Source organism: Nelumbo nucifera, chromosome 3 (assembly GCF_055504915.1).
Source record: "Nelumbo nucifera cultivar China Antique chromosome 3, China Antique-T2T, whole genome shotgun sequence".
NCBI lineage: Eukaryota > Viridiplantae > Streptophyta > Magnoliopsida > Proteales > Nelumbonaceae > Nelumbo > Nelumbo nucifera.
In genome coordinates, this window is record NC_142651.1 from 146,320 (window position 1) to 171,982 (window position 25,663).

General features: G+C 37.2%; 1 protein-coding gene across 2 annotated transcripts in view; it reads right to left on the reverse strand.

Moving 5' to 3' along the window:
- The window catches only part of LOC104592664 (DNA repair RAD52-like protein 2, chloroplastic), a 39,075-nt gene extending 23,889 nt beyond the window's left edge, over positions 1-15,186 (reverse strand). The window contains exons 1-2 of one of the 2 annotated variants that reach the window (XM_010252101.3): positions 14,626-15,186; positions 14,386-14,423 (exon numbers count right to left, since the gene is read on the reverse strand). In XM_010252101.3, coding sequence (XP_010250403.1) covers positions 14,386-14,423; positions 14,626-14,978 — 391 coding nt within the window. In that variant the 5' untranslated portion in view covers positions 14,979-15,186. The remainder of the gene's footprint in view (positions 1-14,385; positions 14,424-14,625) is intronic. The other variant, XM_019196932.2, reaches the window with a different exon arrangement.
- Positions 15,187-25,663: the final 10,477 nt, after the last annotated feature.

The following is a 25,663-nucleotide window of genomic DNA, read 5'->3' on the forward strand; positions in this document are numbered from 1 at the left end:
GCCCCATTGGGGAAGGAGACTCTCTTAGGGCTGAGATCCTTGCAGCTCTAGAAGGAATTCAAAGAGCTAAGGAACTAAATATCAAACGCTTGGTTTTGGAAGGTGACTCGAAGGTGGTGATTAGCTGGCGTAAGAAAGAGGACAGTGGCATGTGGAGCAAGGTTCAAAGTATCAACACGTATCAGCCTGTATCGGCCAATATGTATCGTTCTGGGACCCCTCCGATATGCCCCTACAGTGGGTGTATTGGAGGTCTGACCGGTTCAAGGGGTGGAGGAGACCTAAACCGGCCCCCAGAACCGGTTGCAAAAAAAAAATTAAAAAAAGGGCCTGAAACACTATATCGATTCGCCCGATACGCCCATACCAATGTATCGGGCATATCGATATTTTGAACCTTGATGTGGAGATATAACAATGAAAAGAAAAAATTTTGTTGGTTGAATAGAGACATTGAGATACACTAAAGATGGGTGAAGAGGTCTGCCAACTCAATTGCAGATGGGCTGGCCAAGCAGGGGGTGAATAGGGAGGCTATCTTCTGGGCTAATTTCTTATTTCCTATCATTGTATTCTATAGTGGGGAGTTAAGTTTTTTTACCTCCCCTTTTGTATCTAAGTTTTCACAAATAGTCACATAATTAATAAAGTTTACTGTTAATGATCCAAAAAAAAGATACTTCCTATCACTGAGCCTAATGAGATGCCTCCCATTACTGAGCCTTCTCCTCCTTTAGATGATCTTGATCTTCCAATTACAGTCCGCAAAGGGAAGCGCTATTGTACTTCATCTACAACACATTGTATTTTTCAGTTTCTGACTTATGATCATTTGTTTCCATCCTATAAGTCCTTTTTGGCATCTATTTCTACTATTCCCATTCCCAGGACATTGCAAGAGGCCTTGTCAATACTTGAATAGAAAGATGCCATGAAAGTAGAAATGGATGACCTCCTCAAAAACAATACATGGGAGTTAGTTGATCATCCAAAAGGGAAGAAACCGGTTGGGTGTAGATGGGTGTTAAAAGTAAAACATAATGTTGATGGCTCTGTTGAGAGGTATAAAGCCAAATTAGTTGCAAAGGGGTTTACACAGACTTATGGCATAGACTACTTAGAGACTTTTGCACCGGTAGCCAAGATGAACACTATCAGAGTCTTATTGTCTATTGCAGCAAATTTCTTGTGACCACTGTTCCAAATGGATGTTAAAAATGCCTTCCTCAATAGTGATTTGCAAGAGGAGGTAAACATGGAGTTACCTCCTGGATTCTACAGTACAAAAGCATGGAAGAATGTCTGTCAGTTGAATAAGGTCATATATGGACTAAAACAGTCTCCAAGAGCATGGTTTGATAGATTTAGACTAACTCTTGGAAAATTTGGGTATGCCCAAGCCAAATCAGATCACATTCTTTTCATTAAGAAAATAGACTCCTCCTTGACTCTACTTGCTATCTATGTGGATGACATTGTGGTGACAGGGAGTGATACCCGTGAGGTTGACTCTCTTAAGCAACTGCTTCACAACGAATTTGAAGTCAAAGACTTGGGAGAACTACGTTATTTCTTGGGTATTGAAGTAGCCCGGTCCAAACATGGAATTTTTGTCTCCCAAAGGAAGTATGTTCTTGACCTTCTGGAAGAAACTAGGAAGCTAGGTGTTAAACCTGCTGACACACCCATTGAACAAAACCACAAGATAAGGACCGAAGGTGGAGAGCCCCTTGAAGACAAGGTTATGTTTCAATGGTTGGTTGGGAAACTGCTTTATCTTTGCCTCACACGACCAGACACTTCTTATGCAGCCAGTGTAATTAGCTAGTATATGCATTCCCGCAAAACCACTCACCTTCTTGCAGTTGAGAGAATTCTTGCTTACCTGAAGAAATGTCCAGGTAAAGGCATACTCTTCAGAAATAATGGTCACATGAAGATAGCAGTCTACACAGATACCGATTGGGTCGGGTGTGTTGATGACAAGAGATCTACTTCTGGGTATTGTGCCTTTGTAGGAGGAAATCTTGTCTCTTGGAGGAGTAAGAAACAAAATGTTGTAGTTCGTTCCAGTGCTGAAGCAAAATACAGATCTATGGCACATGGTGTGGCTGAAGTATTATGGTTGAGGTCCTTGTTTGAGGAACTGGGAATTGCTTATGAGAAGCCCCTGATGTTGTATTGTGATAATCAAGTTGCTATTAACATTGCCCATAATCCGGTACAACATGACAAAACCAAACATATTGAGGTGGATCGACACTTTATCAGAGAGAGACTTGCCTCTCAAGAAGTGTGTCTTCCATATATTGCATCCGATATGCAGCTTGCTGATCTCTTCACCAAGGCAATTACAAGGACCAAGTTGGAAACAGATTTACGCAAGTTGGGAATGATAAATCTATTCCCAACTTGAGGGGGAGTATAGAGATATAGAGCAATAATTAGTGTTGTTATATTGCTGTCAGTTGTTTTATTGTGGTCCCCCTTGCTGCTGTTACTTGTTTGCTACTTTATATTTGCTGTTAGGCTGTGTTAGTGATGTTAGTTTTTGTTAGTTATTTGCTTATGTAAGCAATAGGGGCATTAATGTAATTGCTGCCTTATTTTTTGATATTAATATAAATAGTTGAGTGGTGCGGCAACTGAGGTCAACCCACACTCTTCTCTCTTCTCCTCTCTCTCTCTCTTCTCTCTATTCTCTTCTTCTTCTTCTTTTCTGTTACTTTTTCTTATTAAATTCACATCAAGAATTGGACTGATTAAGTCCTGATTAACCAACTGAAATGATATTTCCAACAGCGTGGATGAGGCACATAAGGCGAATGCCTCAAAGGCATCAGCGCCTCTAGCATACACCTCCAAGCGTATGCCTTCTAAAACACTGTGAAAAACATGTTGAAACTGAAAGCTCCTCTTGATTCATGGCTACAGTATCCTGATTCAGCCTATAAACCCTTGCAAAATTTTTCCTCTACCCATAAGCCTTTAGGAGTATATCCCACATCTTATAGGTTCTGCTATAATGTTGCACAGTCCTAGCAATCTTAGGTGTCAACAAGCAAAGAAACCAAGACATAACAGTGGCATTCTCTCTACACCATATCTTGAATTTAGGTTGATCTTCCTTGGGCTCAGCAATTTGTCCATTAATAGACCACAGCATTCCTCGACCTGTAATAGTAAGCTTGGATGAAATAGCCCAGTCAACATGGTTAAACTTGTCTAATTTAATATTGGCGATCTAAAGAGTGGGGTTTTCAAGACTAAGAAGACTCTCCCCTGACTTGGTTTCTTTAGAAGAAACTTCACTGATGGTAGACATCCTTGCAGCAGAATATACCATCTTCACACACAAAAATAAACTCTAAACAGCAGCAAGAAACAACTGACCGCCTTCTAGGAGCTGTTAGCAGCAGTCCAGCTTCAGTCTTTTAAGTTTCGAAATGTAAACAAAAACATAAAACACATTCGCTCAATATTCTATCAATTTCTAGTTGCAGTACCTCCTGTCCAGCAGACTTCCAGGGCTGCTACATTTGATGTCCTGCACTAGACCAGAAATTTAGGTCTCACTAACAGTCCTTAGACTGCTCATCCTCTATCTCACCCTAGCAGGGCATAACCAAGGTGCCTTAGGGTCTTCTTGGTCCTTCCTTCCAAGAAGAACCCTAGAGTTTGAGAAAAAAAGTCTTCTAGAAGCTCACAAACAGACTAGGGTTTCAGTTAACCAGTGTTATAGAGAAACAAGCAGAAAGAAAGGAGAAGAAAGAGAGAGAGGCTTGGAGAATGGGATAGAAGAATAGCTTCTGTCCAGCCCTAATTAGTATTTAAGTGCATGTTTAAACATGGAAAAAAAATACAAGATTGCCCCCTATTAGGCGGGTTTTACATAACAAATTTAAAAAAAGAGAAAACAGGCCCATTAGGCCCACTAAGAACATATGAAATAAACTACAAAACGCCCAGTTCACTAAGACTTAAAACAACAACAACAAACACCTGCGGTGCTTCTACCATGGCTTCTGCACCTTGTACTGCCACTAGAACCAGTCCAGTCTGCTTCAACCACACCTTTTTCTTCCCAAACAGCAACTAACCACTCAAAGAACAGTAGAAGAGTATTTCACTGCATTCAAGAGACAATCAACACCCTTACTAACATTTTCCTGTAGCATTCCAGCAGTCCATCAGATCAAACCAATCTTGAATATGATCCCACAAACAGATAATGCAACCAACAGCCCTTCAAATACCTTTTTTTTATCAGCTGCCCTTCACATACCTTCAATCACAAGAGGAGACACGGAGGAACTAAACCTTGGTCTTACAGGCAAGGTTAGAATGAAAGAAAAGGAGAACAAAGGGTCGGATCAGATCTGGTATAGGTTTTCCTACCTTGTGTAGTGTGAAGATGATAAAAGAAAAGAAAACTGTCAAAAGTAGTGGAAAATCTAGTAGTCTCAAGAATAGATATGTCTCTGACACTATGTCATCTATTGAGAAAGAAACTACAAAAAGAACAGAAGAAAAGAAGAGAGAGAGAGAGAAAAGAAGAAGAAAGAAAGAAAAATTAAAGATTTAAAAATAGAGTAATATTACAATTACACCCCTGCATCAATAAACCTTCCACAGATATATCTCACAACAGTCTCTAGTGATCAGTCATCTTATTTCTAGAGCAGATAGGATGAACTTGTTGAAAGGTTGGAAGATGGGAAGAGAAAATGTGAAGGACATTCATTTGCAGTTTGCTGGTGATCTCATTATTTCTTGTGAGGATGCAGGGCTAGAAGGGACCATAAATATATAGTTTCCAATCAATTGCTTTGAAAAGATATCAAACCTTAAGAGTCAACTGGCAGAATAGTTGTATAATGGGAACAAATATGGAGGTAGAGGTGGTGGAGAAACATGCAGGAGTGTTGGATTGTATTAGGGAGAAACCCTAGGGCCCATAGCTTTTGGAACCTGGTAGTGGATAGATTTTCCAAGAAACTAGCTACCTAGAAAAAAATTTATATCACTTAGAGGCAGAATGACCTTACTTTACTATAGCAAACTTGCACATTTATTTCCTCCTGTTTAGAATTCCCATGTTGATTTTTAAGAAACTAGAGAAGATGATTGGAGAATTTTTTTGTGGAAACCAAGCACAACTAGACAGGATCACTTAATAAATTGGGGTACTGTGTGCAAAAGAAAGAAGGGCTAGGCATGGATAATTTGGGGCTAAAAAATAAAGCACCGTTGAGCAAGTGGTTATGCAGGTTTCTAATTGAGGCTCATAGGTGTGGCTGCTGTGGCACGAGGGAATAAAAAGCATCCCTGGATCATCATCAAATGGATAGGACACGAGCTTGACTGCCAGATCACCTTTGGATGTTCCTTATGGAGCAATTTCTTCTATTTTCCCCGAGTTTATCAGTCTCACAACAATGGAGGTTCTATCTGGGGATAGAACCAAATTTTGGCACAAACTTTGGTGGGGGAGTCTTCCATTAAAGGATAAGTTTTATCCCTGTTTTCTATTTCTTGATCCAGGGATGCTTTGATGCATGAATGCCATTCTATTTCTGACTCTGGGTTTTCTTGGGACTGAATTTCAGAAGAGGTCTTATTGATGAGGAGGAATTTGAGATTTTGTCTCTTATTCAATCCCTTTTGGTTAGGTCTAGGAGAGATGGTTTTTTCATGTTTTTCTTTTTTCAGTGCCCTTTCTTGTAACCCTGCTTTGAGTCAAGATTTTCCTTTAAAAGCTGTCTAGGGAGGTCCTATACCCTTTAAAATAAAGGCTTTTTGTAAACTGGTGTATCTCTCCGAATATGTGATTCCTTTGTAGAGCAAGTTGTGAGACCCCATCACACTTGCTAATTTCCTGTCCCTTTGTCTCTGCTATTTGGGATTTTTCTTTTCTTAGTAGTTTGACTGTAGGTGGACTCCTGTAGATGACTTGAAAAGTTTGTTCAAAACCTTATTCTTTTCTCCTCCAAAAAAAAAGGGGGTAAGGCTTTATGGAGGTACTAGCGATGACCTGTGAGATGCACAGGATGCTGTATTTCTACTTTTTTATGTGTAGAATAGTAGAAAAAATTCTTTTTCGTTTTTAGTTATTGAGCTTCAAATTTTGCTTTTTATTATATATTATGAGAAGCACATAAACCCATCTAATATAGAAGCTACTTTATTAGAGAGAGTCAAAAGGGATTAAGAGATATTTCAGAGGAGAATAACGATTTAATGGGGAGGAGAGATGTTACATACATTGACTATTAAGGTGAAAGAAAGAGAGATTTATTAGAGAGTAAATATGGATTTTATGAGAGACAATAAAGACCCATGAGGTTTTCAATGATTTAATATAAAAATAAATATGCAGAGGACCCTCACCATATATATATATATGTGTGTGTGTGTGTGTGTGTGTGTGTGTCTCCCTTCTTTCCTCTTTATATATATATATGTGTGTGTGTGTGTGTACGAGCAGCTATTGTGGACAGCTTGGGAAGAAAGGAAGAAGAGAATATTTGAAGACAAATATCTAATCAAGGAAGCTGTAGCAAAATCTATTTTGGTTAGCGTGGTCTGCTAGGTAAAAACATTGCCATAATTTTCTGATGTCTCATACAATGATATAGCAAGGAACTGGCAGGTGGTAGCTGGATCTTCTTCCTCTAGAGCCAGATTAAAGATTCCTTCGCAGCCACTTGATCCATCAAGAATCAGTTGAATTTTGATGAGTGCAGCCTTAGGAATTCAGGCATTGGGGATGTATTTAGACAAGCTGATGAGGATGCAAATAGCTCCATACTTGGGTCCAATTGGACATGGAGACTCACCAAAGGTGGAAATAATGGCACTTCTCTATGGGTTAAGAGTGGGTAAGACTCTCAATTATATAGGAATATGACTGCAGGGGGAGACCCCAAAACAGTGGTGGGTATTTTTTTTATAAGCAAAATATTCTATTGAAATAATTAATTATTAGAGAGATAACAGTATGATTTGATGACCATAAAGTCATCCTAAGTAAGTTTGTTAGATTACATAGAAGCCTAAAACAACTGTTGCCTTTCCACTCCCTGTTTAGCAAGGGAATCAGCTAACTCATTTGCACACCTTACCCACTTGAAATCAGCATTTAGTTCTCTTGCAAGCCTTTCAACTTCCCTGCAAGCATTCTTGAGTGTCCAAGGGATATGTTTATTGCATCTCGCCCAAGAAATAACTACTTTTGAATCCCCTTCCACCTCCGTCTGTCTGAAACCCAGTTGCTTTGCTAACCGAAGACCATAAAGAAGAGCCAACAATTCAGCCTTCACAGAATTAGTTGCTCCAAGTGGACCTGAATAAATAGCTAATATCTTGCCCTCGGAATTTCTGATTGCCCCCACCCATTCCTGCCATACCGGGTTGCCTAAGGAGCTTCCATCAAAGTTCAACTTTACTTTGCTGCCTTGTGGGGGTTTCCACTCCAATCATATTCTTCTTTTTCTCTAGAGGACTGTGCTACCACCTTCCATACCCGTAGGATATCATTAGTTGTAATGTTCTGAAAGCACTCTCCAAGGTTTTAATCCAAATTTCAGCCTTTATTTTTATGGCCTCTATTACTTCTTCCACAGTTCTAATCTTTCCATTGAATATTCTGTTGTTTCTCTCTTCCCAAATCACACAAATAACTGCTGCCTTTGTTGCTTTCCACATTAATCTCCCCTTTTCTTTAGTTGCCTCAGGAAATTTGGGTTGAAAATGTCCCCCACCTCTTGAGGAGAGACCCATCTGTAGCCAAACGGAGAGCAGAAAGACTCCCAAACATGAGAAACAAAGAAACAAGAGATAAATAAATGGGATAAGGATTCTCAACTATCCCTACAAAGGAAACACATATGAAGAGAGAGGCAATGAGAGGGCCTTCTTCTCTGCAGCATATCACAAGTATTAACCTTTCCAAGGAATATTTCCCAGCAGAAGGCTTGAATTTTTGGTGGGATAGGCTTACTCCAAATTTCTTTTGCAGGGAAGTCCACCCCTTGGGAACTAGGTAGGCTAAAAGCTTGAAAAAAAGAGGAACAAGTGAAAGAGACCATAAGGAGAGCCAGTCCAAATTCTAGAATCTTCTAAGGTTGGGCCCAGAAAAGTTGTCTCCAACAAAGCAACTAAGTTAATCAGTGTAGTGCATCACCCTCCCAAAGGCCTTTTCTAAAACCAAGGTTCCACATTTGACTATACCTGGTGGTTGTATTGACACACACCACTCTCCTAGAGAACCTTGAGATCATGCTCTAACAAGGGATGGGAAGAAATCAATTGTTTTGGGCACAGTTGTAATTTTATATAAAGTTTGGTGATGATAGTTAAGAAAGGCAACCGCTCCTCTTTTGTGTAAATTTTCCTCTTAATTAATGAAACTCTGTTATTGATATTTTTTTGGTGTGTCTGTGTGTGGGTGTGGGGGGGAGTGCATATATAATTGCTTTTCTTTCTATGAAGGGAGGGGTCACGTCTTGTGCCTCTCTTCGGGTTGCTTGTACTGCACATACTTGCTGTTGCCTACTTGTAATACTTTTTTTCTTGATAAATAACAGAAATACTTTGATTAATGAAAAGAGGTACAAGTAGCTGAATCCTACTAAGGGACTGGGTCCCAGGTGGTGTGGAATCTTTCTTTTTAGAAGAAATATGAATGACTGGGAGGTGGAAGCTTTTGGTTCCTTGTTATCCAGATTGCATGGGTATGAGGAGACACATCCATCCGGATAACCCAGACTCTAGAGTGTGGTTGGGTAACTCCTTGGGCAGCTTCACAGCGAGGTCTTGTTACGGATTGTTCTTGGCTCCAGCTGGGCCTCCAATTCTTTGACATGGATATGGAGAGAAAACACACTAACCAAGACAATATTCTTTCTTTGAATGGCAGCTTGTGACTGATTCTTAACAGTTGATCACCTACTTAGTAGGGACTAGGTATGGTGGTGCCAACTGGCTGCAAGTTGTGTGGTACAGACCAGGAATTCACTAGTCATATCGTAATTCATTGCAGTTTCACCTTTTGGATTTGGGTCCATTTTCTGCAACTCTTTGGAAGGCACTGGTTTGTACCACCTGACATGCCTTCTCTTTTAGCTCCCTGACATACAACAGGCTTCTTTTCCAAAGGTAAGATATTATGGAGGCTTCTTTCCCTTGCTTTGCTCTGGGGGTTTTTGGAAGGAAAGAAACAGCTGTGTATTTGAAGACTCAGCTGCCTCTCCTGGAGTAGTCATCAGCAAGATTGAGTGGATGTTGATTTGTGTTCTTGTCCCGAGGTCCCTTCTAACTCTGACTTCTCTTCTGTTGCAGATCCAGTCAAAGCCAATCTGGAGCAAAACGTTGTTATCATGTTGCCATTAGCCTTGGCGCCAATGATCTCTCAGATAGGGATATTGAGGAAGAGGGGTAGAATCATAAACTTAATCCTAGAAAACCTTCAGCCTTGGACTTAGTGAAGACTTTTGAGGGAATTGGGATAGAAGATCTAAAACCCTGTGAACAAGTTCCTTATCAACAAAAGCAACCTACCCTGGAGGAAGTGGCTCCATTAGCCAAAGGAGGAAGAAGTGAGGGGAAAGACAATGGAGTTGAGGAAAGAAAAAAAGGAGGAAACAAAAGCCTACTTGAGGAAGAAAACGAAACAAAGAAAGAGAAAGAAGTGTGAATTTAAAAAGCTCAAGTTTGGTATAAGTTATGAGGAGGGGAATAGAAAAAAAGGGGAGATTGAGTACAGGCAGTTTTACTGGGACCTTCAGATTGTTGAAATGAAGATATTGAGCTGGAATGTGAGAGGTTTAGGAAGTGGAAAGAAGAGAAGATTAATAAGAAATGTCTCGAGGAAAGAAAGACCAAATATAGTTCTGATTTAGGAGACTAAATTAGCAGAGATAGACAGAAATTCAATCAGAAGTACCTGGAGAACCAGGGGTCTTAGATGGACATTGGCATCCTCTTGGGGAGCCTCCGGGGGGGATTCTAACAATTTGGAAAAATGAGTTGGAGTGTTTATAGGAATTAATTGGGAAATTCTCAGTTTCTATGAAAATTAAAAGCTTTGTGAATGGGAGAGAATGGGCACTAACAAAGCTCTTTTCTTGGAGGAGTTGTCTGCTATCAGAGGGCTATAGGCAAGCCCTTGGTGTCTCGGGGGAGATTTCAATGTGATCAGGTTCTCGGGAGAAATAAATAAACCAAACCACGGCTTTATTACCATTGCCCTCTTTATACTGGAAAAGAAGCCCCTTTTGGAGGTCCTTCACCTTTTTGTTTTGAAAATATGTGGTTTGAGGATTCTTTGTTTATGGAAAGGTTAAAAAGTTGGTGGGAAGAGTCCAGGCCTTTAGGGAGAAAGAAAACCAGAAAGCTTTGCAAAAAGTTGGTGGAATAAAGAGCATTTTGGAAGAGTTGATGAGCTCAAAGAGTCAATCTCCTCTAGGATTGAAGAGCTAGATCAGAAAGAGTCTCTTAGAATGTTGTCAGAAGAGGAAAGGAAGGAAAGATGGAATCAAAAGGTGAAGCTTAAGGAAATTCTAAGGAAAGAGGAGATATTTTGGAAATAGAAATAAAGGAGCAAATGGATTACAGAAGGAGATGGTAACACTAAATTCTTTCATTCAATAGCAAATGGAAAAAAAGAAGAATACCATTCATAGTGTGGTAGTGAATGGACAAGAGATAAGAGAATATTGGGAGGTTGTAAGGATTTTTGTAAATCATTTTAAATTTATTTTCTCTGAACCTGTTGGCCCTAGATTAAGCTTGTCGGAATTGGATTGGAACATAATATCTAAGGATCAGTCCCAATTATTGGAAAGAAGATTTTCAATGGAAGAAATGAAGGAAGCAATCTTTTCTTTGGATAGGTCTAAAGCCCCTGGTCCGGATGGTTTCTCTATGGCTTTTTACCGAGAATGTTGGGATTTTATGAAGGTTAAGATCCTGGAGGTCTTTGATGAATTCTTTGTAAAGGGGCAGATCCCCTTTGAAGCAAATGCAACTTTCATCTCATTGATTCTGAAGAAGAAAGAGGCATTTTCTCTCAAGGATTTTAGACCTATTAGTCTGATTGGGGGTCTTTACAAGATCATTGCAAAGGTTTTGTCTGAAAGGTTCAAGCAGGTTCTACCATCAGTCATTTCTTTGTTCCAAGGAGCTTTGTGGAAGGTAGACAAATATTAGACCAAATTCTAGTGGCAAATGAATATGTTGTGGAGAAAAGAAAGGGCGAGGAGAAGGGCTTGGTGTGTAAATTGGATGTAGAAAAAGCCTATGACCTAGTAGATTGGAGGTTTCTATTAAAAGTCTTAGAGAAACTAGGGTTTGGAGCTAGATGGAGGCTATGGCTAAAATGGTTGTGTCAACTCAGTCTATTACTCAATTCTTATTAATGGGGTAGTAAAAGACTTCTTTCCAGCTAAGAGAGGTATAAGACATGGGGACCCTTTATCCCCCTTCCTTTTCACCCTAGTGACAGAGGTCCTGAGTAGAAAGGTTGTGGAAGCAAATGCACAAAGACTGTTTAGGGAAATCATTGATTGAAAACTGTGGAAATCTTAAATTTGAGAATAAATTGGAAAAAAAGTGGAATTGTTGGAAATCTCAACTTGGAAGAAAGGGAACTTCTAAGCTTTGCGGAGGTAGTTTGATTTGGGCCCAGGCAACCTTTATGGCCTGGGTTTTGTTGTATTTTTCATCGTTTTTCTGTGATGAATAAATTACCTTACCTTTTTCCAAAAAAAAAAAGCTTTGCGGAGGTGCTGTGTTGTGAAGTTAGGGCTTGGCTTATAACCTATCTAGGTCTGCCCTTGGGGGAAATTCGAGATCTGATAGTTTTTGGAAGCTAGTGGTAGAGAGGTTTGCTAAAAAACTATCTCTTTGGTAAAGGAATTATATCTCTCTAGGAGGAAGAATTACCTTGGTTAGAACTACTTTAGCAAGTCTACCTATTTACTTCCTTTCCACCTTCCATATCCTGACCAAGATTGCAAATCAACTAGAGAAATATATGAGGGATTTCTTGTGGGAACTGGGAGAGGAAAGAGAAGATCATTTGGTTAAGTGGGAACAGGTTTGCAAACCAAAGGAGAAAGGAGGCCTAAGATTTGGAAATATTGTCTTTAGAAACATTGCTTTGTTGGGTAAGTGGCTGTGGAGATTTCCATTTGAAAGAGCTAGGCCGTGGTACAAAGTAATAGTAAGTATTCATGGTTTGGAGGGTAATAACTGGGATGCAAAATTTAATTATCACTCAACTTTAGCTTCTCAGTGGAAAGCAATTCATGAGGTATACTCTTCTTTTTAAATCTATCTGTTATGATGTGGGCAGGGGATGACAAAATATGTTTCTAGGAAGACCTTTGGATAGGGAAAACGCTTTTAAAAGATCAATTTCTTGAACTCTTTGCCCTCTCTGACCTCGAGGGCGAACCATGTCTAGACTAGGCTTCCTCTCCTTTATATTTTGCAGGAATTTTAAGAGTCAGAGATACAGTTCCAGGTCAACAAAATGAGATATTTGCTTCATGGCCTAAAATTAGATGTAATAAGCAGTTGAAGATTATTAGGAGTGCAATCACTTTCATGGTGTGCCGGATAATTTGGAAAGAGAAGAATAGGCAAACATTTGGACAAGAAAAATGAGGTTAGATGAGAAGTTATTGGGAAGGAGTGAATATGATTAGTGGAGACTTGGTGCTATGTAAGAGCTCAAGGAGGGTTGTTGGAGAATATTTGTGACAATTGTCACCAGTAGGTTGGAGGTGGTTTGGCTTTCATTCCAGAACAATGAAGGGAAGTTGTAAATATGGATTCTTTGTTTGACCTTTTTTTTATGCACAAAAGTCCTTTAATCATCATTCCTTTTGCTAGTGTTGAATTGCTCTCTTAGTCCTTTTTGTGGTGTCACCAAGAATTAACAGCCACAAAGCTTGTATATTCCGTGTATACTGTATTTTTTTCTCTTTTTTATGAATTTTTATATTATCAAAAAAAAGAACTGTAAATGTGAATCAGGGTTCATGAAGCAGACTCCCAAATAGTGAGGCAAGTGGAACTTAAGTCTCAAGTATAAAATCCTTATGGTAGAACGAGTTAACTAGATGGATGAAACCAATAATAAGTGCCAATGGATGTGCACGTATTCTGATGCCATCTTTTCACTGATCTTCATGATTCTAATACATTGAACTTGTGGAAATTGGAATTCAAGTCTCAATGAGGTAATCAGAAAACCTGTATATAGAATAAGTGAACTAGATGGACTAGAAACAAATATAATAAATGCCTATGGACATGCACCTGTAACCATGCTATCTTTTGAATGAGCATCAGTAATTTAGAAGGCATGCCTAGGCACACAAGTGAGGTGCATTTTAGGGTTTGTGGCTCACCTAGGCCCAAGCGCAGCAGCCCCGTTGAAAAGACACGTGCCTAGTGTGTTTTGCCCCTTGGCTCCAAGAACTTCCTATTTGCTAATATTGTTCATTTCATTCTTCCTAATAGAAGATATGTTCTAAAAGATCATTAAATTACAAAACCACTTTTTTGTAGGGGTTAAGAATTAAAGACCCTAACATAAATTTTTTTGTGTTGCCTCAAGGAGTTAAATACAAAAGGCGGCTCATAGATTAGGAATGAAACATGTTTAACATCACATTATCCATGATAAGTAGTGCAACTAGGAAAGAAATAAAGAAATTTAAAAGTTTTACATATCGAATACGTTTTATATGCTATGTTTGATTTTATTGTTTGCATTTTCGGTTTGAATGTGTTTTATACGTTAATGAGCTTTCTTAAAATATTTAGTTTAAAATGAAAGTTTTCCTTTTAATTAATATTTTCTTAATTTAGTTTGAATTTTTTACTCTTTTTCTTTTTTGAGTTTTTTAAAATTTTGTGCTTTGCACCTCGTGCCTCAGGCAGCCCCTTTGCATTTTTAAAACACTGGTTTCATGAACCTTTTAGCATACTTTTGAAGTTTTGGCTATCAAAAATAGAATTGAAGTTTAATGGGACTGGATGCCCGTATAGTTCATGGGCATTCGAAGCCATTATTTGGTATTTTTCACTTATCGTGATTGATTAAATCTTTTTTTCCAATAACCTAATCTCCTGATGGGAAGAGGGAAGAATAAGAGAGATGCAAGGTTATCTAAAGACTAAAGGTGTGGTTTTGCATTCTAAGATATCTGGAGTGTGATAAGTGTTCGATTGAGGGAGAGGAAGAGGCAACAGTGATAGTGTTCAATGTATTATCATCACCGAATCAGTAACCATAAATGTGGTAAAGTGCCTAGACATGCATGCAATATGAGTTCTTGCACAAGAAACAGCTGAGGAAGAAGTGCTCACCTGGGGCATAGAAGCTCAACATCCTGTTAGCATGGTACCTACAAGAAGAAACAAAAGAACAAATGCGCTAAAAATTACAAAATTCACATTGGATGGCCAACGTCCAATAGGAATGGTTAGACAAAGAGAGATTATCATAAAATATTAAAAACTGACGGTACAGTTCTAGAAAAACGGAACAAGGGCAGAGGGGGGGGGTAATGTGTTGTTATTCAAGAAATCAGTATGTAGTTTTCGTACCAGGGGATGTAATTTGAATCGGGATCAATGATCTTGCTGGGGACCCTCTTGTTGAGGTCTCTGAGAATCTCTTCGAGTGGGCGCATAAAGCAAGGGGACTTGTCTAGAGGCACCACGTAATTTGAGTTGGGTACTGCCGCTTTCTTACCAGCGTTATTGCTGCGGCTGCTGCCGCTGTTCTTGTCTAAAGCCCATACCACCAGCGAAAGTGATGGCACCCGTGTACTTCTCCCCCGATAAATCCGGAGCTCATTAGGAGAAGAGCATAAAGAGGATGAGATTGTAACGGCATGATTCTCAGTGGCTGGACAGATGGGACTCGGGAGGAAGTTTAGGTTTTGCAAAGCCATCATGGATCGGGTATATTATCGAAGAGGATAAAAATGGAGAAAACAAAAATCGAAGACAATACGCAGGGAAATAGTAGTTAGGACTTAGGCAGGGAAGAGAATAATCGGGTATATTATTGGTGGGGGACTGGGAGTTGGAGATTTTACATGGCCGGGGGAAACGGTATCTCACCTACTCAGTACCCACAGGGAAACTTTGGCTGTTTGAGACATGCTCTTCGAACTTTCCCTCCTTATGACAATTTCACTCTGAGACGATTAGGCTATGTTTGGTTTGAAGGAAAAGGAAGGGAAAAACAGAAAAATCTATATAAAGTTTGTAAAGGTTTTTCTACCTTTCCTTGTATTTTCCTTTAAACCAAACATAACCTTAATGTTATGTTTGGAAAAGGTGGAGAAATGAAGGAAAAAATAGGAAAATTAATATAAAATTTATATAGATTTCCCTAGCTTTCCCTATTTTTTCCTTCAAACCAAACACAAGGTAAGGTAAAAGATTCTTTACTTCTTAAAGGTCCACTTAAAACATATTAGGTATATAAATTTTTAAACTCACCATATAGTTTAATTAATTAACTAACTCTATTCTTATTGTTTATATATTATCTTAAAGTGACAATGAACCTTGTCTAGTAAAGGTCAAAGGGAAATATCTTTGGATGGGTAGATATGTAATCATTTACATAAAAGTGGTGTCGCTATGCAACTAAAGCAGTTGATCCCATGCAGCTATGTAATTTTTCGCATTTCTATCACTTGAATATCCGGGTGATAGGGCTTCTGAAGCACGAATGAGGGAATATCATAAATGGAAATAGAACAATTATTTTGTCTAGTGGTATGTCTTAGCCTCTTTGGACAATTCTATTTAGAGACAATTTGACAAAATTGATATCTACAAAAATATTGTAGATAGTCTTAAGACCATGTATGATGAGCATAATCATTTTGTTTGACAAAATATTGATGACTACGAGAATGACCAAAAGTCAACCAGTTCATGACCATATCATGTGGATGATAGGGTATATAAATGAATTAGAGGCTCTTGAATATCAACTTGATGATGACGTCAACACTGATGTCGTCCTGAACTCTCTGTCATCGTTCTTCAATCAGTTTGTCATGAACTACGACATGAACAAGCTAAAAATTAATTTGCAAGAGTTCAGCGATATGTTACAAAGAGTCAAAAAACTAATCATGAAATATAAACAAGTAGCCATGCTAGTTGAAGGTGGAAAGTTTGACAATAAGAAAAACAAGGGTAAGAAAAAACCTCATAAAAAATTAAGGCAAACCAAAAAAGAATAATATAGACAAGTCATCAGATGAATGTCATTTCTGCAAGTAGATTGGGCACAAGAAAATGAATTGTCCTCAATATCTATAATCCCGTAAAAAAAAAAAAGATAATTTCGAATCTCTTGTCATAGAGACCAATGTGTTGGTCACCTCTGCATCATAGTGTATTGATTTTGGACTTCCACTCATGAATGTAAGACATTACAGGAATTCAAAGAAAGCAGAAGGTTGATTGATGACTAGGTGGTGCTTTATTTTGTGACAACTGCAACTGTTGTAGTTACTACTATAGGAACAATAAATTTAATTTTTAGATAATGAATTTTTATATTAAAAGATTGTCTTTATGTATATTTACTTATAAAAAAATTGATATTAGTTTTTAAATTGTATAAAGATGGTTATTATAGTTTATTTAATAATAATATTACAATTAAATTGAATAACAAATTCATTACTTATGGAGAACTTGATAGTGGTCTTTATGTCATCCATCATTCTATAGAAACAAATATAACCGAAACTGTGTTTGAGCACATTCCCAATAAAAGAACATGTGATACAGTTAATCACACGTGTCTGTGACATTACCGACTTAGCCATATAAATATAGAATGTATCATAATATTGGTGAATGATTGTCCTCTAGATGTTATCATTGTGCAAAATCAATTAACTTGTGAGCCTTACTTCCAAGGCAATATGACAAAAAGGCCATTTACAGGTAAGCCTGAAAGATTTACAGGCACACTTTACCTTATATATACAGATGTATGTGGTCCCATGAATGTTAGGACACAAAACCAACACTATTATGTCATAGCTTTCACCGATAATTATTCTCGGTATGGTTACGGGTACCTAATGTGACATAACTCTGAATCCTTTAAAAAATTCAAATACTTTAGACAAGAAGTCGATAAACAATTGGAGAAACAAATCAAAATCCTTCAATCAGATCGATGAGGTAATATCTCTCTGATGAATTAAGGGACTACTTAAAGGACAATGAGATTATATCACAATTGTCTCCCCTACTATACATCAATTAAACAATGTGTTAGAGAGAAAAAATCAGGTTCTATTAGATATGGTTCAATCACTCATCGTTCATTTAGAGTTATCCATATATTTTTTGGGGCATGCATTAGAAATTGCAATATATGTGCTAGACCAGATTCCAACAAAGTTATGGATCAACAAAAACCAAGTGTAAGACACTTGAAAATATGGTGTTGTCTAACACACGTCAAAATGACAGGTGCAAACAAATCATAATCCAAAACCAATCGTTGCCTGTTTGTAGGCTACCCCAAGAGCTTCGTAGGGTATATTTTCTATGACCCACAAGAACAAAAATTGTTTGTTAGTTGAAATGCCTACTTATTAGATGATGACTATATCCTGAACAATCTTCATCAAGAAGTTTTTTATGAAAAGAACTCAGGAGTAATGAGAGATGACCCACCTATTATATATAATAATACCTAGCTTAGAAGATCTACTTGGGTTTCTAAACCTACAGTTCGTTGCGCCTATGATCAAGAAAGTTACTTTATTAAAGCTACGAACAGTGAGTAGGATCCCGTGACTTATACGAAATATATGTTGGATATACACTCATTCAAATGTGTAGATGTCAATCGGTTGCAAATGGATCTATAAAAGGAATAAGGGCCTTGATGGAAAAGTTCAGACCTATCAAACTTGACTTGTAGCAAAATGCTACACTTGAAAAGAAAAAGCCAATTATGATAAGACTTTTTTGCCAGTGGCCATGCTCAAATCCATAAGGATTTTGTTAGCTATAACTGTACACTATGACTATGAAATATGACACATATATGTCAAAACTGCGCTCCTAAATGAAAATATTGTTGAAAATATCTATATGCAACAACCGCAATGCTTTATTGCCACGGGAACACATGGTGTGAAAACTGAATAGATCAATTTATGGATTGAAGCAAGTTCAATTTGACTCAATAGTCAAACAGTTTGATTTTGAACAAAATCCGGATGAACTTTGTGTTTACAGAAAGACAGTGGGAGATAAAGTTATATTCATGATTTTGTATGTATACGACATTTAACTCATTGGGAATGATGTAGGAATGTTGACTACGGTGAAGATATGGTTTTCACAATAATTCTCCATGAAAGATCTTAGAGAAGCCTCTTATAACTCGGGACTTCGACTCTATAAAGATATATCGAAAATGATAATAGGATTATCCCAATCTACTTACATTGACAAGATCATCAAAAGGTACAACATGTAGATCTTCAAAAGAGGATTTGATCATTTTAGGCATGGAGTCACTCTCTCCAAGGGCATGTCACATAAGACCCATGAGAAGATAGAGGACATGAGAAGTTCCCTATGTAACAGTCGTAGGGAGCATCATGTATGTCATGTTGTACACTCAGCCAGACATTGCTCAGGTCATAAGTGTGGTAAGTAGATACAATCTAACACAAGACAGGAGCATTGGAAGCATTGGACTGCTCCGAGAAACATACTAAATACATAAGGAATACTAAACACTGTTGTCTTTTATGCGATGGTAGTTCACTACAGATGGTTGGGTATACTGATGCCGACTTTCAGTCTAACACAAATGATAGAAAGTCTACATTTGGATATGTCTTCACGATGGGGTCCTGTGTATTTAGCTAAAAAAGCAAAAAATAATGGTTTATAGCAGATTTCATGAACGAGGCCGAGTACATTGCCGCAAATGAGACTGCCTAATAAGTAGTATGGATGAAGAAATTCGTTGTGTAATTTGGAATCCTACCATATCACCCATTCCACTGTTGTGTAACAACATTGGATTTACGGGAGATTGTTGGTAGAAAGGACATCAATATTCAAAAGGTAAAATCAGTGGATAATGTGACAGACCCAATGACTAAGCCACTGACACAAAAAGTGTTTGAGAAACACGTAGACAGTATGAGATTAAGTCTTGTACCCAATTAGACCTAAGTGCAAGTGGAAATTGTTAGACAATGTATGCCATTAGCTCTAATTAGATTGATGTACAGATACATTTATTATAAATGAATAAAAATATATTATTGTTTTATGTTGATATTGTTTGTTTCTGTGAAATTACCCCTTAAATTGGACACTTATGAGACTCGTGTTAGTTTATAATGTTCTAAGTTTTTTGATAGACTTGTAGAGTTTATCCTACCAAGTATGGCATTGATGTGCTGCCAAATATCAGTTGCTAGGGTTAGACCAAAAGCATATGCAGTGTGTGTTTGGTTGAAACACTAAACCCGAAGCATTTTATAGTTATGCCCAAGGTATGTCGGGACAGTCTGAGAATTCACTTAAATGGGTGATCATAGTGATAGGATCGGTCCCTTTGTTAATCAAAGTGAATGATAGGGTTTACACACTCTCTCTGATGGAAACCTAAACTGTCAGTTAATTACTTGTTGTGCTTTATCTTACTTAAGTCCATTATCTTTGGATCTTCATAGTATGGCTAATCATTTAAGTGTAAAAATTTGGCCCATTTTGAGCCCATAGTGATGTGTACAGGGGTTATTCGGCTAAGCCTTTTCACAGATGTTGGGCCAAACCCATGTGGACTTATGTGAGGTCATTATGGGGTCCCACACCATACAGATCAGACCTAAGTTGGCCATGTAACACCCTTCGATCATGAGCCATATAGCTGATGAGCTTAAAACCCACAATTAATATGATTAATTAAGTTGCCACATGACATTTTAACTTGTCATGTCACATGGGGCGAATCTGAGTTTGAAAATGGGTATAAAGCACATATCCTCTTAAAAAGATTAGACATATCAATAGAATCCATATATAGATTAGATTTGGATAATCTCATAATTTGATTAGGATAAATGCTCTATAAAGAGATAAAAGAAGAAGAGGGTGAACTGATCAACAACTCTCTCTATTCGGCTCCCTCTTATTCTTCTTTTGTATCCCAGTAAACCTTAGTTCAACTATTTTGGGACTGATATAGATCAGTTTTCTTTTGATTTTTGCAAGAAAAAATCAGAGGAATTTTGTGCTCACCTCCCCTGTTCGATCAAAGCAGTTGGATTGCAGTTTCGTTGAAAACTGCATTGTTGAACTGGCTTCAATAATACACTACGCCATTTTCAGTGGAGGTTGGTTTAGGACTGATTTTGGTGTGAACTTCCACCTTGGGTTATACGTTTGTGTTATTCGTACTAAGTATACATCTCCCTTTTTGTTTGGTTTCAAATCTGGTCTGATTCAGTTGAAGACTGATCATGAAAAATGTATAAAGAATTTGATTCCTTGAGGGATTAATAAATTTTTGAAATTTCACCCAACAATCTAACATGGTTCGGCCATCCATATGATGGATCCTAACCCTTCCTCCATATACCTAGTGCATGCTAACTGATGAATTAGAAAAACCACCAGAAATGGGAATGGGTTGAGACTAAGAGGTTGCACCTACTTGAAAATTTTCAACAGAGATTTTATTTTGAAAATTTGAGGAAAAGTGGATGACAAATTCAACATTTTGTTTTTTCAAATACTATTTAACGAGGATGTCAATTGTCAGAAAACTTGAGAGTACTTTAAGACAACATGTAAACAATGAGGGTATAGTTAGTCAATTAGCTAAACCATAAGGGTAGTTTAAGAAATTTGCCTATATAAAAAGGCATGGTTTAGAAAATAACCCAAAAACGGAATTGTTATGGCAATTAGTTTCTGGATCGACGGTTCGGCTGTTCAGTTAAAATGGATGGCCCGTTCTGACAAACAAATTAAAAATAAAAATTGTCAACAACCGTTGAACGGGTCAATGGGTCATTGACTGATTCAATGGTTTTTGGCCAGGGATCAAGTATGGGGTAAAATGGAACCAGTTGCCTAGACGGTTCCCTTACCGAACGGCCCAACCATCCGGGTGAACGACGATTCAAAAACCATGAGAAAAAAGACTAAAATGTATCTTTTGACATTTTTTATCCTTCATTTTCTTTTAAATTTTTTAAATATAGCTTTTCAAATTAATGTGGATGGTATGTGAGTTATTTCACATTTATAGGAAACCAATCGTATATATTTAACAAAAAGGGGTGTTGTATATCCTATTTTTTTTCACATTGGAATCTGATTTGTTTATGATCTTCATCATATCAATATCGTCATTTGAAATTGATCCATGCTCGTTTTAGATACCTTTAGTGACAGTTTTGGCTATCGGTAAAGTCTCTAGCAATAGTTTGCCGCTAAAAGTCATTTTTCTTGTACTGTGACAAATATTTCTTTACCAAAAGACAAAGACTTCGTCCTAATTAGCAACAAATCTATCTTAATTTACATTAACTCAAAATATTTAAATGATTGGAAACCCTTAAAGAATATCGAAACAAATTAACACTATGCATAAAAGCCTCTAGTTACAACTAACAAGAACCCATTTTTTGTGTTTCCCATAAATCGTCCACCGTCATAAAATAAATAGTAAACAAATTGAAACAAAACGCAAAAGCAAATAAAAAGACAAAGAAGAACAAGAAATACCTCATTCGTTGTTTACAAGTTGTTGGTTACCATGACCAAGTACATTGGCGTTGACATGCTATGACTATGCAAATTGTGTATCGATCCTAAACAATGGATAAACAAGAGTTGCAATGTGCAAACAAGCAACGTGAGCTAAAACCAACCATGAGTAGAGCGGATTAGCCAATATATCGGTTTTGTACTTTGCATTTCGCTATGAACCAACTCCACCTCCGACTTCACTTTTCGCCACGACTATTATTCCCCTAGTTCAGGTTGTTACCATTGCCCTATTGTCATTATTAGGGTTCAAATAGGACAAGTTGTGAAACATTGAATGGAAATCATTGAGCCACTCAACACAGGAACATTGTCACCACCACCCACATCGCTAGTATTCCATTGAAGAATCATTCATCAATACTGTAGGAAACTAGTGTCAACATATTGATTATATTGCCAAAGAATTGCATTTCTTAGCCAAATTCCAATTGGTTGTAGAAAATTGTCGCCAACATATTGGTTCTACTGCCGAAAAATTGCATTAAATGGACCATGGTTTTTGAACCATCGTTGACCTAGACAGTTTGATTGTTAAGCTCGGGAATTGTCCAAGCAATTGGTTCCGTTTTACTCCAAGCCTGGTATTTGGCCAAAAACCATTGAATCAGTCAACGACCCATTAACCCAGGGTAGTTGAACTATCGACCCATTCAATGGTTTTTGGTCATTTTTTTTTTTATTTTTTTGTTAGAATGGGCTATCCGTTTGAACCGAATGATCGAACCGTTGACCCGAAAACTGGTGGCCAAAACGGTTCCATGTCTATGTCATTTTTTAAAACCATGAAATTGACTAGTTCCATAGTTAGTTGTCACTTCTTTTATTTTTCTCCTCCCAAAATGGCAAAATATAATTGATTAAATTTTAAATGGCCTTTTTCATTGATGACTAGTATGTTTAAGTCCTGTAGATTTAGCCCAAAATGTATATTTAAGTACTTTTTAAGAATTTATTGTATGTTTAAGTCAATTTAAGAAAACCTAGGGTATATTTAAGTCTTTTTTCCCTTAATATTAATGGAATAGTTAAGAATTCAAATGTATTGTTTGAAAAATTAATTTTCTTTTTAGATTTGTTTATTATTTGCATGCAAAAGTAATGAAACCCCACCTGCCCCCTTCGTTCTTTATTGTTAGCATATGTCATGTACGACAATGTAGATTTGAAGAGAAGTATAAATCAATCAACTAACTTTTGTGAATTATATTGTGTTGGAAAACATGAAAAAATATGGCTATAGCAATAATGAAACCAAAATTCCATACAACAAAACAGATCCAAATTGCATAAAATATATGTATCAAACTAATAACAAGTGATAAACTTATCAGCGATAGCTGAGTTGTGGCAAGTGTCAACGCTCTTTAAAACCAATTTTGCCACTTCTTGGAGTATTGTTTGTTTCCGACAGTCAGCCCCCGAGATACAATAACTCTCAACACTGGCATTGTGTGCACTCACAACCCAGAGTAGCGAACTAGTACGTTATATATGCCCACATGATTCAATGTGAGGAAAAAACAAGGTGGAAGAAAGAAAACAACGAATAAGATAAACAAGTATTGGCACACAAAAAATGTATCTTGACAATTAGGAAAGCTAATTGCCACACCAAAAACTTCTCCCACTAATGTTGGGAGTTCTCCCACAATTAAGAGAGTTCGGCGGTTACGAAGAGATGTCATAAAGGTGGACTCTTAATTAAACGTTAAAAACACACTATAAAAGAAAATAAATAAAATAACAGGGGCTCTAGACCTACACGCACAACACAACACAGCATGACATGACATGGTGTGTTGGGTGGGTGGGCGCACACATGAGTTAGTCCAACTCGGTCCAACGTGTGCATGCATATGGTGATCCAGGTGCACTCTCTCTACAAGCCCCACAAGGAATTAACCAAAAGCACAAGGTAATAGATAAGCCAAGATAATTGTTGCATATGGTGATCTATGTGCACTCTCTACATGCCCCACAAGGCATGAACCAAAAGCATAAGGTAATAAATAAACCCAAGATAACTACTCTTCTTAGTCCATGTGGGACTCAAGTCACTCCATTAACAAAAAAAAAAACAAAGGCATATTTAATTTGAATCACAAAAAACCCAAGAAAACAGGTATTAACATATTGTTAGTTTTATTTGGTTAATGGGAGCGAATACCCAATAATGAATTAAGAACTCATATCCAATGCACACACATAACCACATTGGAAATCAATTAATAGTGAAAACAGTCTCAATAACAATACAATAGTGGGCAGGTATCATGATCTCCCACTCATTATTGAACCCAACAAACACTTTTGTTACCGGAAGTTGTTGTGGTTTACTAGACATGAAAATGTGTGTCTCTTAATAATCTAATGCTATTTGATTCAAATTCAACTCCCATCCATGATATGTTTATCGAATATCCTAGTTTATAGTTTAACAAATGAATAATTATTTTTTACATTCTATACATTTTAACAAAGGTTTGATGCTTCCAAGAGCATCTCTTGGGTAGCGACGCTAATAATAATCCTTGGCAGTAGCTAGTAGGTACTTTCCTGAGTTGCATGAACTTCATATAAAATTTAATAGTTAAATCTCTTGAACCCGTCTCTTTTAATTCATAGTAATCAAAACCCAATTGCAAACCAAAATGGTGATGAAAGTCACCCTTGCAATCCATTTGTTGAAAACCCAATTTCAAACCTCATAGTATCAAACTACTCTTACATGTCTTGCTTCAATATCAAAGAGAAAGATGGGAAGAAGAGAGAGGAGGTGGAAGCAATGGTGGTAAAGTCTTTGAGAGAGAGAGGGAGTGGGGGGGGGGGGGGGGAGGGAGGGAATTAATAAAAAGAATAATCTTGCCTCTGGTTTAGTTGTTAGAGGAAGATGATGATGGAGAGTGGTTCACCCAACATTAATACAAGCTCTAAAGGAAGATACTTGGAGGAGTGGTATGAAAATTTAGGTGGCTCTCTAGATTTTGAAATGTCATGGTGAGTTAAAAAAAAAGCGAAAAAATAAAACTCATAGTGAGTTTTAGGTAACTAGTAAATATGTACATGACATTTTTAAACAATGACGATGATGGTAACAATAATGTCTCTAGATTTGTTCTATAAAATTATGTTTTTTTTTTGTTTTTTATTATTCAATTAGAACATTACGGGTTAACCCACTACGACTCTAGTGGCTAAATTGCTTACCCACCATGTAGACCAAAGAAGGTTTCACTGTTGGGTCAATCTTTTTTTTTTTTTTTTTTGGGGGGGGGGGGGTTATTGTTCAATCAACCCATAAACTTTAGTACAAATTGAATAATAGTAGGTGGGTGAATGAATCAAAATTCAAGGGGATAGTGAATCATAGGTGGAGTTGTTGGTATATATAACTCAAAAAACCCAATAAAAATTTGTGAAGTGGACTGAACTTTAAATTTTCACTAAAAACATTGGTTTTATATAAAAATTATTGGATATAGATCTAATTAATGGAAATTATTGACGTTGACAAAATACCTTAAATATAGTATATAATAAGAGAAATGAAAGCTAAAATCTTAAATGTAAGAGAGGGAAATAGAGAAGTAGTAGCTCAAAACATCAAATTACATTTTTACCTTCACAATTAGATATGGACTAAATTCAAAATACCCACAAGCTCATTCATACTTTTAGTGGAGTGTATTTATAGATATGTTCAAATTTTCTACAGATTTTTTTTATAACATTATCATTTAATATGATGAATATATGATAAATATATAAATATATGATA